General features: G+C 36.8%; 1 protein-coding gene across 1 annotated transcript in view; it reads right to left on the bottom strand.

Moving 5' to 3' along the window:
• C9H10orf67 (chromosome 9 C10orf67 homolog) overlaps window positions 1–13,162 on the bottom strand; it is a 125,120-nt gene that overhangs the window by 22,688 nt on the left and 89,270 nt on the right. Inside the window, exons 11-13 of the mRNA XM_077802929.1 lie at window positions 8,575–8,654; window positions 8,435–8,500; window positions 4,286–4,373 (exon numbers count right to left, since the gene is read on the bottom strand). Coding sequence (XP_077659055.1) covers window positions 4,286–4,373; window positions 8,435–8,500; window positions 8,575–8,654 — 234 coding nt within the window. The remainder of the gene's footprint in view (window positions 1–4,285; window positions 4,374–8,434; window positions 8,501–8,574; window positions 8,655–13,162) is intronic.

The following is a 13,162-nucleotide window of genomic DNA, read 5'->3' on the forward strand; positions in this document are numbered from 1 at the left end:
ACCACATCAGTGTTTATAGCAGCTTAACTCACAATAGATAAACCATGGAACCAATTGAGTTGTCCTTCAAAAGATGAATGGATAAAGAAAGTGTGGTATATATACACAATGGAATATTAATCAGCCTTAAAAAAAGAATGAAATATGGCATTTACTGGTAAATGGATGGAGCTGGGGAATATCATGCTAAGTGAAATAAACCAATCCCCAAAACCAAAGGCCGAATGTTCTCTCTAATATGCAGATGCTAACTCACAATAAGGGGAAGGAGCTAAGGAAGAATAGAGTTAACTTTAGATTAGGGGAGGGGAGGGAGTATGGGGGTAGGAAGAATAGTAGAATGAATCAGACATTATTACCCTTTGTACATATATTCTACATCATGAACAACCAGAAGAATGAGAAGTTATATTCCATTTATGTATGATGTACTATAGTGAATTCTGCTTTCATGTATAACTAATTAAAACTAATAAAAAATTTTAAAAAGAGTTACAGGGTTTGGTTGTACAACAATGTGAATGTGCTTAAAACACATGAGCTGTCTACTTAAAAATGGTCAAGATGGCAATGTTTCTGTTATATGTATTGTCCCACAACTTTTTTTCAAAAAGTCTTGAATAGACCCTTCACAAATACCTAAGAATGGTCTGTAGGTACATGAAAAGATGTTCAACACCATCAACATCAGGAAAAACGGGAATTGGAACTACAATGAAACATCATTTAAAATGGCTAAAAATTGGGGCTGCAGTTGTGGCTCAGCGGTAGAGTGCTCGCCTAGCACCCGCAGGGCGCTAAGTTCAATCCTCAGCACTACATAAAAATAAAATAAAGGTCTTGTGCCCAACTACAACTAGAACAAAATATTAAAAAAGTAAAAATAAAATTGCTAAAAATTAAAAACTGATAATATCAAGTTGGGGAGTATGTAGAGCAACTGGAACTCTTAAGGCTTCGTGGAGGGTGAGTAAAATTACATAGCTACTTTGGAATATTTGCAATTTCTAATAAAGTTCAACGTACGTGCTTCCTGTGTCTCAGCCATTCTGCTCTTATCTGGGAATGATGAAAACAGACTTTCACAAATGACTCATGCGATAATTTCTTTCTTTTCCTTCTCCTTACTGGGGATTGGACGCAAGAGTGCTCTACTACTAAACTACATCCCCAGCCCTTTTTTATTTTTTGTTTTTGAGACAAAGTCTAAGTTGCCAACGTTGGCTTCCAACTTGCAATCCTCCCGTCTCAGACGCCCGAGTAGCTGAGATATCAGGCATGCTTGGCTTGTACAAGAATGTTTATAGCGGTTTTTTTTTTTTAATTTTTTTAAATTTATTTTTTGGTTTCTGGCAGACACAACATCTTTGTTTGTATGTGGTGCTGAGGATCGAACCCGGGCCGCATGCATGCCAGGCGAGCGCGCTACCACTTGAGCCACATCCCCAGCCCTAATAGTTTTTTTTTTCCACAATAGTTCCTAATGGAAATAGCTGAGCTGTTATAACAAGGAAATAATGAATAATACAACAGTTTTATTTGCAGAGCTTAGAATAGAATCGGACCTATAGACTAGAATAGGTTAACTTTAATAGAGGAACATCAAACTTTAAATTTCAAATTTGAATAAATTCTATAAAAAAGGAATGACTTACTGTTGAGGTCTCTCTTACATATGATGAAATTCACAAATATTACATGCGTAACTATTGTTGTGGTAATACAATAGTATACTAATCAACAATAAGAAGAATACCTGTGACAGATACACACAAAGACATGAATGGATCTTAAAATGCTGTGTTGTGTAAAATAAGCCAGAGGACAGAGAATATGTACTATGGCCTGACAATGTAGCTCAGTGGTATAGCAGTTGCCTAGCATGTTTGAGGCCCCAGGTTCAATTATCACCCAAAACAGCAACAAAAGCCTCAAAGGTGTGAGGATGTGGACCATGTATTGTGTGGAAAAGAACGTGAGGGAACTTTTGATGATGGTTACATAGTTTAGAACCCCTCAAATGACGCTTGTAATATTTGTGAATTTCATCATATGTAAGAGAGACCTCAACAGTAAGTCATTCCTTTTTATAGAATTTATTCAAATTTGAAATTTAAAGTTTGATGTTCCTCTATTAAAGTTAACCTATTCTAGTCTATAGGTCCGGTTCTATTCTAAGCTCTGCAGATAAAACAGTTTATAAGATAAACCCATCTGTGATCCCATGGGATTTACAGTCTATCAAGGGAGGACCCATACTGTCTTGCTCACCGTCTTTCTCCCAGTAAGTACTATGGTGCTTGGTTCGTTTTGCATTTAATAAATATCCCTGGAGTGGATAAGTGACATGGTGTAGGGTACTGAGGGACAATGCTATTTTATCCCAAACTCACTCATACACCTGCTCAATCCCTCTTTATCTGTTTTACTTAAACACATGCTATTTGCTCTGCTGAGTGGGTCAAGTGTCAATACTCTGGGTGGATATACAGATAAAGACTCATGAACCTTCCCTTGGTGAGTAAGTGACACACGGGTGCTTTCCAGACTAGACAGAGCACCATTCCTCCTCCATGAATTTCCTGGTTATTTGAGGGCAACATCTCAAGAAAAAAAGACTGAATCTACTAATGGACATGAACTGGTATAACTTAAAGATTTAGAAGTCTGTTTCGTGAAGGCTGGATAATTCAGATCTGTACCAGAAAATCTTGCCAATAATAATCATGGAAAAATCTGATTTTGAGTGGCACAGCCTTTTCATGGGCCCTCCCATATTATATTTAATTAATACCTAAAATAAAATATTGCTCCCATTAAAATTGTAACCTTTCAGTGAGAGGAAAAACCAACAGGGAAGAAAGATACTATGTATATTCCTATTTATGTAGTCTAGTTCGAGAACATTTCAGGGAAGTCAATTATTAAAATCCTCAGTAAAGTACAGACTACTGTAAAAAGCTGGTTAAAAAACAATGAATTCAACATTATCTTGCCAGTGTACTCAAGTTATTTGATCTCCTGTAGCAACTTTAATTTAGAAAATAATCTTAAATGAAAAAATATTTTCAATTGTTTACCTCTTGAAACAAAAAAAACCTGCAAAAAACCATATTTTGTTTATTGTGTTCCTTCCTACAAACCTTACTTTTCTATCTTCAGAAAACTTAGCATTATAGCAGAAGCTCCAGAGAGTCTATATCATGCTGATTTACTTATTAGTGATTTTTTTTTTTTGGTGGTTCTGGGGATTGAACCCAGGGCCTTATACATGACAGGCAGGCACTCTACCAACTGAGCTATATTCTCAGTTAAGGATTAGTGGAATTTTATTGGATATGTTTCTATACTGGGTATCAGTTACATTTAAAAATGAAAGCAATAAGTAAATAATACTCGAATTCAGAATTGGGCTTTTATAGATGACCTGGATATGGTTTGGATATGGTTTACTTGTGTCTTTCCAAAGGTTTATGTATTGGAGGCTTGGTCCCAAGGGTGGTGCTGGAAGGTGGTGGGACCTTAAGGGGGGTGTTAGCGAGGGGGATTCTAAGATCATTGGGTGTCCTATTATAAGGTAGTTCTTGTGCAACCCCTTGAGTTCTCCTGAGAGGGTTGCCTAAAAGGAGTAAGCCTAGTTCTTCCTATTTTCTCTGCTTCCTGGTTCAAAATACGACCACTTGTTCCAACATATGCTCTGACATTGTATAAGCCACTAGATGACATGGCCAAAGGGCAGCACTTGCCACAGAGCTTGTACTATGTCCAAAGCTTGGACTTTGAAATTCCAGAACTTTGTAAGCTAAATAAACCTCTTTCTACATGAGTAATTTGTCTCAGGTACTTTGTTATAGTGATTGAAAGCTAATACAACCTCTAATATAAAAATGAATGACTTGGTACTTACCTCCTTTTCCCTGTCATAAGTGACTGAATACTTGAACCTTGAGTTTTAGTATTTGCCAACACTGTGTTCATGACCATGAATGGGCAGACTAATAGACTCTCCAGCTAGAATGAGTCACCCCGTCTCTGAAATTTGCATTTGCTTCTCTTATAGCTCAGTCCCACTGCACTGTAACAATCTGTTTACACCTCTACATCTCACATTAGACTGAGCTCTTGGGGTCTATGAACTTTGTCTTATGCCCTCAGCATGTAGTAGAGTGACTGGCATGCACTACATCCAGAGCCTATAATAACAGGAGTTCAATACATGATAAAAACAGAAAGACAGACATGTATATCCAAAGACACAATAGCATAAAAGATGATGTATACTTACCACATAATTGAAGGATGTATCAGCGAGCACTGCAAACTGACGAAACAGTGTGTGCCTAGTAAACATCTCATCCTTTAGGACATGAAAGCTGAAATAAATAAAACTAAGGAATTAAAATGTATATAATTCATAGGGCAAAGAAAATAAGTATTGTGTTAATGTGGTTAAGAATCACAATAAAAGTTAAAAATATTACCAAGTAAAAATTTCAAAAAATTAGTATGAACTTATTACTTGAAAAAAATCATGTATTTTTATTATTTGAAAAGGCATAGAATTAATGAAAATGGGCCACCACCACCCCCCCATGGCTCAGGCTGTGGCTTAAAAAAAAAATTTCTCACTAAAATAAATCAGGTCATCTTTCAAAAATGACTATTTCTAGATCTAAGCCAGTGAATGTACAAGATAAACCTGGGAGATTTTGTTCTACCAGAAATCAAGGGAAATCATGAAAGATTATATCAAAACAATGCAGTGGCCAACTTCTCACTGATTTAAAATTGAAGAAATTATGCATTGTATTTTCGAGAAAATAGTGTGTTTTCAGTCCACAGATGGAGAGGAATTTTGTCCCAGAATGGATTTTAACCAGAGTCTCACCAATACCTAATTTAGATCTTGAGAACGGGGACCTTTGAGATGACTCACAGATGAGATTTTAGATCTGAGTAGAAGCTGTAATGGGCCGAGACTTTGGAATACACTCAGATGGGGTGAATGCATGCTGCATGTGAGATAAGCATAAATATTTGGTGGCTAAAAGATTAATTTTGGTAGGCTGAATGTTGTCCTCCACCAAAATATCCACTTCCTGTTCCATGGAACCTGAGTGTATTCCTTCACACCGTAAAAGGGATTTTGTGGATATGAATAAGTTAAAGATTTTAAGATGAAGTGATTATGTTGGATTATCTTGTGGCTTCAATGTAGCCACAGGGACTTAAGAAGAAGGAAGCAGGAAGATCAGAGAGGAGAAGGAGTAGGCGATGTGATGAGGAAAGTAGAGATTGGAGTGAGAAAAGGCAAAGAACTTGTTATTCCTGGAGTCTTCAGAAGAAACTAGCCCTACCAACAACTCAGATTAAGCCCTGTAAGAATCATTTTGGATCTCTGACCTCCAGACTATAAAATAACAAATTGGTGTTGTTCTAAACCAATAAACTTTGTGGTCACTTGTTACAGCAGCAATAGGAAACTTATACCTACATTTAAGAATAACTTTTTAACAAGAATTTGGAAGAATTATGCAAGTTGCCCAATTTCATGGAAAAAAATATAACTATGAATAAATTTAAAAAGAAATTAGAAAAAAATTAATAGTCTTCAAGGCCTTTAAACAATGAAATAGAACAAGAATCAGGAGCTGGGGTTGTAGCTCAGTGGTGGAGCACTTGCCTAGCATGGGTGAGGCCCTTTGATTCTTAGCACTACAAACAAAACAAAACAGTAGCAAAAACAAAAACACAGTCAGTCATTTAAACTTTGCTCATAAAGAAAACATTCAGTCTGGTCAATTAAAGAGAAAGTTTTACTAAACCATCTAGCAACAAATAATTCTCATTTTATCCCCCAAATCTCTCCTAGAATTTAAAAAGGCTCTCCACAATCATGTTATGAAGCCAGTGTGATTGTGACACCAACAGCTGTCGAGGACAACAGGAGAAAGCACAGTAGCTGTTCAATTCTTTTATGAACACAGAAAATTCTTAAGATATCAGCAAATGGACTTCCAATTCCTGGAAGCACAGGGCCTTAGGTCTTCTGAACACTCTTGAGTTTCATAATCCAGGCCCATCCCATTTTCTCAACTACCTGGACTTAGCTTCTGAGAAGAATTCAGACAGCTGGAATGAGAGGCAGGGATAAGACTTATAAAAGCCACTGGCTACCCAAGAGTTCAGAGTTATTTTGGTTTGGCTTGTGCATTTCTTAAGAAATCTGGATTTCACTTAAGATGAAATGAATGTGTTGTGAGTATACTCAAGTGAAAACTAGATATATAGAACTCAAATGCCTGGTTCTTTTTTTTTTCTATATTATTATCCTTCTGTGGGCTGAGAACAAAGACACAAGACTTGAGGTTTGTCAGGTGTGAAACTTCAGAGGCTGGGAAGACATGTGTACCAGGAAAATTGATCATTGTCCTCTGACATAGGAGGCAAGCTAGAGAAGACAGAAAATTGGGGAAAGAAGAGGAAGTAAGGAACCTAAATGTACCCTCTCCCAAATCTAATGATGAGGGGCTTTACAATGGGTTCCAAGGAGAGGGAGGAGGAAGAGAATAAATGAGCAGAGTGGGCCTGTACCTTTCATGTTTGTAAGTTCTCATAGATAGTCAGCTACCTGAAGGGATGGTGGTCCAGTGCCTGAGGATGAGGAGAAGAGGTCAGGAGGGGGTTTCCATCTGGGAAACCCCTATGGGGGGAATCATGTACCAGTTTTCTATGAATTTGGGAAGTGTGATGGGCAGAAGTGAGACCAGCCAGCCTCACAGCGCAGCAGGCAGAACCAGGGCATGGCTCAGGCGGAGGCACGTGGATTGTCTCCTGTCATGGAGGTGGGAGAGGCTGCTACATCACTCTAACGTCTGCCAGGTAGGGATCTATATGGTCCTGGGCCTACGTGTCACACCCATCTGTGCTAAGAGAAATGACAATGATGATAAATGTCAGGCAGGTCACACTAAGAGAAAGGACCAGCCCCCATCCTTGTCAACAGCACTTCTTTATGTTCAGCCTTCCTGGAAATTGAACCAACTCAACAGACATGGAAAGGGAGCTTCACCATGAGGTAAATATAAATCATGGACTGGAACTAAATAGACATGAACTAAATCTTAAGGATCAAAGAGAATCCCACAAAACTATTTAGGGAAAGATGTTCCATTCAGCATCAGAGTTCAAATCCTTGTCCAGAAGAATGAAATTAAATGCATATTTAAGTTTTCTTTTGCTTTGCCTGTATCTACATTCTGCCTTGTAAGAAGTAGATCAGGCAGATATTAACAGACATATTTTGTAGAGTGCAAAACAGTTATCAACACAACTAGGAGCACAAGGCACACCATTTTTCTACAAGGAGAGGAGCTTCTGCTCCCCATCCAGTGTTGTTTCTGATTTGTGGGTTCTGGTGTGCCACCCTGGATTAATAATTTTGGTGTAATGTGCACAGGAATTGCTATGAACACAGCATGAGCTTATGAAACACAGCCCACACATAGGGCATCGTGGTTCCATGATGTCACGCGTGAGCCGCAAGACTGACTGGATTGACTCTGTCACATCAATATTGATTCTGTCATGATCTGGATGATGATTGACTATTAAAAATCTTGCAAAGGAACTTCCAACATGTGATAAAGAAGGGGATCTGGGGGAAATTATGTTAAGAAACAAGTAAACAGAACATAGATTTTTTAAGGTTAATATGTGAGGAAAAGGGAAAAAATAGGCATTTTCTCTATTTGGCATTTCTATTTGCCTTATCAGATTCTTAACAGGTTCATTTTATTTTTTCCCATGTTTTATTGCTATATTATTGTTGTACAAATTGATGGGATTTGCTGTTACATATCTGTACATGCACACATAATAACAATATAATTTGGTCAATATCACTCCCCAGAACTTTCTCCCTTCCTCCCTCCCCTGTTCCTTTCCTCTACTCTAATGATCTCCCTTTAATTTAGAATTTCATTTTCACCATTAAAAAAAAAGATGACAATGATACAAGGAAGAACCATTAAATGATTATGTTAGTGAAAAATGCATCCAAGGATGAAGAAGTTGGTGTTAAAAGGAAAAGAATAGAATAAAGGATCTAGTATATATAAAAAAATCTCATGATACAGACCAGTCACATTTTGTGTGCAAATGTCTTATTGGCTCTGTAGAGAAAGTTGACTAGATGGGTCTGATTAGACAAGGTATCAAGGGAGTCTGCCTGTCCTATTGAGCTTTTAAACTTGAAACACTGGAATAGAGAATGCAATAATCTTAAATTCAATTTTCTTTTAAGTGACTCTGACTATTCAAAGTATATGAGGGCACTTAACATTAATTAAATATATAAAGAAAAATGCAAGGCTCCTAATTTCCTCAAACTATGAATACTGCCATTTTTATAAATAGAATTTGCATACCATACCTGTTCCTGAGAATATGGAATTTCCTCTCCCAGTTTTTGTTTATCTGCTCTGATTCCTTTTTACATCTGTAATAAATTTACAGATAGTTAAATGCTGGATTGGCTACAAAGGAATCGTAATGAATTGCCCTTTCCAGTACCTTTCTAATTTCTTCTTCTGATTCTCCAAATTAGCCTTTAACGTTTCCACGTGCATCTCCAAAATTCTTCTCCCTTCATCCTTTCAATAGAATGTAAACCACAAAGTTAATTCCATATACAATATGCCCTGTTTCTCCCTAGATCTGAAATGGCCATTTCTATTAAATAGCATGCATATTCTAACTGCCTTTGAATGTAACTTGAGAAAACCATGAGTTAGAGTTACTTGCAAATTTCTATAAACCAGAAGAATTTAAGACCCCCATGCCTCCATTTCCTAGGAATGATTAACTTAAAGGAAATCAGTTCTAAATCATATGACAAAGCAATCAAACTTCATCATCATGCCCCCCATCCCCCACCAGTCATTTCTTTTGCCCCCCTCTTTCACTGTGGCCTTTCCATCTCTCTTCAGAGGCAGGAACATCCCCCTCACGCTCTTACTTTCCATTTCTATCAAAACACTTTTTAGGAAAGGATCTGACTGAATCAATGACACTAAGGTTTTAAGTCATTTTTCAGTACTCTTCATATTTTTGCAAGGGGACAAAGATTTTAGCCAAAGGAATGAATCTCTAACAAAGGACTTGTAGACGTGTCATAAGTGATAGTTTGGGGATGTGGCAGTAATGCGCTACCGAATCATACTAAAGAGGAAATTGACTTTTTCTGTCTCTTCACAGACAGGATAGCTTCCAAAGTCATTGTTGCTTTGTAAGAAGAGCCAGAATCAATATGAACAACTAGGTTAATAATAATGCTTATCATACCCTAGTCGCTGAGGCTTTCGCTTTCCTTTCTTCTTGCGTCTTCGTGGGTGGTAGATGTTTAACTTGACCCTAAAAAATAAATAAATAAACCAAGGTAAATACAACATTTCAAATGAATGCACCAAGATGTGATTTTAGGGAAAGGAGATTGAGACTTTAAAATATGCTAGTCATATTCCCCAGTTCTTTACTACTGTTAAAACAAGTATTCCTGTTTTTTAAAAAAATGTGTTGCACTGCAGTGATAGGTCAAATTTTACCGTTTCATCCTTTTTTCTTTTGGAGGGTTCACGTTGGGTATCCACTGAATCCACAGGAAACTTAGGTGAGATTTTAGTTTGCTAAAAGAAAAAAACATCTTGGTTAATGATCCCTTTATTTCTTACAATACAGAGAAAAGTTGCTACTTACTATCACCATAATACTCTCTGAATAGGTTCTGTGACCCACAAGGCCCTTTGGTATGTTGCCACTCTGGGTGGTTTTGGTTCTGTCAAGGAGGGTCTGAAACAGGGGTTCAAGGATTCTGCAGCATAAAGGAAAAGGAACCTAGAGCTCCCCTGAGCAATCAGAGTGAGGGCTGGGGTGAAGGTAGGAAATGTGCCCTGCAAAACCACAGGGCGGGTGGTGTATGCCAGACTGCTGGTGATCAGTGCCCAGGGAGATGTTCAGTGCTCCATGTAAAATGAAACTATCTCTCCCTATCACTTACCTTCTTCAACCTTCACAAACTTACACATATAAAGGTGTATATGTGTGGGAGGTTTTAATAGAAATTGCAGAATCAGATGGAATTCAGTATCTGATTAAATGAAATACAAATGGAAAATGATGAGATTCAGAGACTGACTTAATTCAGTGGAAGAAGGAGCCAAGATACAGAAAAAAAACATCAGAAGAAAGTAATTGCAATAGGTCTGCCGAAACTCTGAGACATGTGTTAGGATACTACAAGGCAACAAGTGAAGCTTTGAGCCAACTCTCCATATGTCTGATAAAATATAAAAGGGGCAGGCAGAGATGAATCCAGTTGCCATCTACTGCCACACAGACAAATAACAAAATTTGTAATAACAGCCATAAAAGCTACAATTTATGGAGTGCCTATTCTGTACTGAGTACTTCATATATGCTACCATTTATCTCTATGGACCAACCTATTTATTCCTTTATTCATATTACTTTATGTTTAATGATTGAAAATGCATATGAATATTTTTAAAATAAAATTTCAATAGCATACTCCAACATAAAACTCTCAACTCTCAGAAGCTAAGAATTTTTTTTTTTTTTCTTTCTTGCTCTTATTTTTGGTACTAGAGATTGAGCTCAGGGCCTTGTGCATGCTAACCACATTCTCTACCACTGAGTTTTGCCCTTAGCCCCTTCCTTCAGTGTTGCTCATGGTTATTATTATAAATAAATAATAACATTTATTTGGACTCCCTTACAACAGAGATTAGGAATTTGGAGTGTCTACATTATCTTCTACCTCCTCTCTCTACTCCATATGCCCATTTTTTGTTTGTGTGTGTTTAGCCCTTAATATGGTTACTTTTATCATGACTAATATTAATAAATTTCTATACTTTGACTTTTTAAAATTTCTTACATACATGACAATAGTGGAGTGCATTACATTCATAATATATTTTGACTTATGAATTCCATGTTGGGAAATTTATTTGTTCTCTTTTCTTTTTCAATACTCTTTTCTCCCTCTGTCTCTCAATTTTCAAAGGAATACTATTCTTTTACATTGTGTGTGTATGTGTGTGTGTGTGTGTGTGCATATATATATGTGTATATATATATATATATATAACTTCCATGCCTTATTAATCTCTTTGATTATAAAAATGGAAGTCTAATAAATAGCATTTACAATATGTTCATATTCCCATAAAACCAAGTAGTGTAACTGGATCCCAGAGAAAGGGAGTGCACACCTGTTATCAAAGCCAGACTCTTCCAAGTGAGCATGTGTCAACATTTATTTTTTTCTACCTTCCCTTGCTTTTGAGTCATTCTCCGTTTCCCCTGTTTCTTGTGCCCATTATCACCTTGCATGTTTCATTCATTTTATTTTTGGCTACAGTAATTTTTTTAATTTTCATGCAGGTTTCATGAATGGTAAACTCTTTGTTTTGGGGAGCAGGAGGTACCCCGGATTGAACTTGGGGGCCCTCCACCACTGAGCCACATCTCAGCCCTATTTTGTATTTTATTTAGAAACAGGGTCTCACTAGTTACTTAGAAACTCACTGTCACTGATGCTGGCTTTGAACTCAAGATCCTTCTACTATAGCCTCACCAGCTGCTGGGATTATACAGGTGTGCATTATTGCACCTGCTCAACCCCCACCTCCACTCCCATGGTGCATGCCTATAATCCCAGCAGCTTGGGAGGTTGAGCAGGAGGATCACAAGTTCAAAGCCAGCCTCAGCGATGGAGAGGCACTAAGCAACTCAGTGAGAGCCTTCTCTAAATAAAAAAATACGAAATAGGGCAGGGGATGTGGCTCAGTGGTCAAGGGCCCACAAGTTCAATCCCCTGTATAAAACAAAACAAAACACAACACAAGCCCAAACGTTTTTTTTGCAAGTTCAAAGATGTCTTTATTTTTCTTATCTGATCAATTGATAGTTTAGCTGGGTATAAGACCTTAAGACCTAGGGTTCTAAGACCTTAGGACCTAGGGTTCAAAGACTTTAAGACCTAGGGCTCAAACTATTTTTTCTTCCCTTTGGAAACTGTTCAATTTTTTATAACAACTAGTATTACTGATGAGAACATGAATGTAAATCTCCTTTTTTTCCCCATTGCATTTAAACTATTTTTTCCTTTCTCTTTTAAATTCTTGGAGAACTAAAATTTCACCAATGAGTATTTATTTCCTTAATTTAACAAAAACATATTCCCTCCCCAACTTAGTATCTCTGATACTGAGATGTCTTACTATTGTTATCAATGTCATAGCTTGACTGGCAACAGTTTTTCCTTGCAAGGACTACATAAAATAATGGTGCATTTTATAATCAATGTCTTCTGAGATTTGATAAAATATGGCAATCTGCTTTTTGTTTTTGAATTTCGCTTAGCACTTAGTGGTCTTTTCCATCTGGATATTAATGTTTGGATTATTTTCCTCCTGGACTCATGGAAATGTTCTTTTATTCTTTCTATTATTGCCTTGATCCTATTGTATTTATTTTGCTTTTAGAAAATCCTATTTGAGGTATTAGACCTCTTGTCTCTATTCTTTAAGTGTTTCTTATAATTTTTGTCTGCTATTTTGCCTTATGTAGAAAGATTCCTTACTTTATTTTCCAGATTATTAACTAGGCTTTAAGCTATGTCAATTTTATTACTTTGCTTGTTTTGTTGTCTTTTCTTTAAAAAAATTTTTGTTATTTCCAAGAAACTATTCTTTTGCTCAGACTATTCCTTTTTCATAGCTGTCTGTCCTTGCTTTATGGATGAAAGATTCTCTTGAATGTCTTCCAAAATATTTTTGTTAAAAATCATCTTAAATTCCTGTCTATTTCCTTAATTATCTGCTTCCTACAGTCTCAAGTGCTTTTTCTCTTCTCTTTGTTATTCCATTTACAAATCATTTACTGAATGTCTACAATGTACAGAAATTATTCTAAGCACTGTAGTTACAACAGGGAACAAAACAGAATGGAAGTAGAGGAGAAAGATTTGAGAGAAATAAAAGAGGTAGAATTTATAAGTGTTTTTGTTTATTTTTGGTTTTTGCCTGAAGAGAGATATCTGGAATTTCTCATTTGGGTAAAATTAGATGGAGAATGA

This window comes from Urocitellus parryii, chromosome 9 (genome assembly GCF_045843805.1).
Source record: "Urocitellus parryii isolate mUroPar1 chromosome 9, mUroPar1.hap1, whole genome shotgun sequence".
In the NCBI taxonomy this organism is placed as follows: Eukaryota; Metazoa; Chordata; class Mammalia; order Rodentia; family Sciuridae; genus Urocitellus; species Urocitellus parryii.